The 2,414-nt window shown below is 42.2% G+C and overlaps 1 protein-coding gene across 1 annotated transcript; it reads left to right on the top strand.

Moving 5' to 3' along the window:
- The first annotated feature begins 633 nt into the window (after positions 1–633).
- Positions 634–1,660, top strand: LOC122702943 (olfactory receptor 1L4). Its single transcript, XM_043916952.1, has one exon. The coding sequence runs from the start codon at positions 725–727 to the stop codon at positions 1,658–1,660; it is 936 nt and encodes a 311-aa protein (XP_043772887.1). The 5' UTR covers positions 634–724.
- Positions 1,661–2,414: the final 754 nt, after the last annotated feature.

Genomic DNA, 2,414 nt, shown 5'->3' with positions numbered 1-2,414 from the left:
GCCTGGAGAATTCCACGGACAGAGGAGCCTGGTGGGCTACAGTCCATGGGGTCACAAAGAGTCAGACACAACTGAGTAACTAACACACCTAAAGGAAAAACTTAGATTTTAAGTGTCCAGATCATTGTAACCAAAGAGAAGTGCTTAAATAAATATTAAGCAGGCTTTTCTATGAAACCATAACATTCTCATCTGAACTCTGTGGATACTGGGGAGCACTGGTTAAACTCAATATGCACTTCTGTCCCACCTCCACTACCACCACCACACCTCTGTACATATGAGTAGGAAAGGATCTGAATGAGAGGACATCCAGGATGGGAGCCTCTTGTATGAAAGCATCCTGATTCAGATTAAGACCCAGCAGTTCCTTCCCCTATTTGACAAGAAGAAAGGAAGGGGGCTTTAGGGAGTTGGTCAGGAAAGAACCTAGGAAGAATCTTTAAAAAGAGAACTGAGAAGAACTCTGACAGAGTAGGCTACATAGAACACCCTAAAAAGGGATATTTTTAGTTCTCATTTGTGAAGCAGCTCAAAATTATTTAACTTCCCCTGTGATGAGTTATAACCCCTTGTTTCCATAGTTTCTTGAAGAAAATAATCTAACAAAATGTGGTAGACTTTTTTTTTTTTAATAGGCTGGAGTTTAGGAAAGAAGCCACCCTCAAATTGCCCTTCACATCTCTCCTACACCATCTTCAAACCCTGACCAGGGGTCAAGGACATGGAGATGAAGAACTACAGCAGCAGCACTGCAGACTTTATCCTCCTGGGCATCTCTTCCAACCCCCAGATGCAGAAATCCCTCTTTGCTGTCTTCCTCATCATGTACCTGATCACCCTGGTGGGGAATGGACTCATCATCCTGGCCATCCACTCTGACTCCCGGCTCCACACCCCTATGTACTTTTTCCTCAGCAACCTGTCCTTCATGGATATCTGCTTCACAACAGTCATTGTGCCCAACATGCTGGTGAACTTACTCTCAGAGACAAAGTCTATCTCCTATGTGGGTTGCCTGGTCCAGATGTACTTCTTCATGGCTTTTGCAAATACTGACAGCTACCTGCTGGCCTCAATGGCCATAGATCGGTTGGTAGCCATCTGCAACCCCTTCCATTATGATGTGGTCATGAGCCCACGGCGTTGTCTCCTCCTGTTGCTGGGTTCGTGCACCATCTCTCACCTGCACTCCTTGCTGCGTGTGCTACTCATGTCCCGCCTGTCTTTCTGTGCCTCCCACGTCATCAAGCACTTCTTTTGTGATACCCAGCCTGTGCTCAAGCTCTCCTGCTCTGACACTTCATCCAGCCAGATGGTGGTCATGACCGAGACCCTGGCTGTCATTGCCACCCCTTTCCTGTGCATTCTCTTCTCCTACCTGAGAATCATCATCACTGTGCTCAAAATCCCTTCTGTGGCTGGGAAGTGGAAGGCCTTCTCCACCTGTGGCTCCCACCTCACCGTGGTGGTCTTCTTCTATGGGAGTGTCATCTATGTGTATTTTAGGCCACTGTCGATGTACTCAGTGGTGAAGGACCGGGTAGCCACAGTAATGTACACAATAGTGACACCCATGTTGAATCCTTTTATCTACAGCCTGAGGAACAAAGATATGAAGAGGGGTCTGAGGAAATTAAGGGACAAAATTCACTCATAGAAAAACATCAAGAGTGAATGTCATCATTGGGAGATGACCCAAGAAATGATCAGGTTATCCTTCCTCTGTATCCATTTTTCACATGGTACCCAAAGAGGCCATAAGAGGTGGTGTTGAATCACAGTAAGAGTACTGATCTGAAAGTCAGATCATTTGGCCTCTATCAATGACCTTGAACAAATATACGTTCAATCCTTGACCAAGTATTGCTAGAAATCCAGATTTAGGAAAACAGATTCTGCCACCCATATAGTAAAATAATAAAACTACCCCAAAAGAATTCTTTCATATGCTTCACACTGGCTAGTGCCCAAGAAATCATGAAGTCCTGTTATTTAAAAAATAAGAAATAATGTGGGTTTGATAGAAAATTGGGAAAGACTTCTTGGAACAATGACCTAAGATTGTCCTTAAAGATAGCTTGAATTTTGAGAAGAAGATTCAATAGAAGAGAAGATGAGCAGAACATTTCAAAGAATAGGAACAAATTTTCTCAGTATATAAAAATAGACCCAAAAGATTAAAGATCTAAATGTAATGTAAATCCATGGCTGATTCATGTCAATGTATGGCAAAAACCACTACAATACTGTAAAGTAATTAGCCTCCAACTAATAAAAATAAATGGGAAAAAAAAAAGTTTCTCTCCAAGCAAAAAACAAGAAAAAAAAATCTAAATATAAGACCTGATCCATAAAATTTCTAGAGCAAAACAGAACAGTTTTTAACATAAATTGTAGTGATAGTTTTTTAA

Source organism: Cervus elaphus, chromosome 11 (genome assembly GCF_910594005.1).
Source record: "Cervus elaphus chromosome 11, mCerEla1.1, whole genome shotgun sequence".
NCBI classification, from domain to species: domain Eukaryota; kingdom Metazoa; phylum Chordata; class Mammalia; order Artiodactyla; family Cervidae; genus Cervus; species Cervus elaphus.
The sequence above is the reverse complement of the archived record's forward strand: the minus strand, read 5'-3'. Positions and strand labels throughout refer to the sequence as shown.

What these genes read in the sequence shown, in the direction of transcription:
- LOC122702943 (XM_043916952.1), top strand. Translation starts at nt 725, where the DNA reads ATGGAGATGAAGAACTACAGCAGCAGCACTGCAGACTTTATCCTCCTG.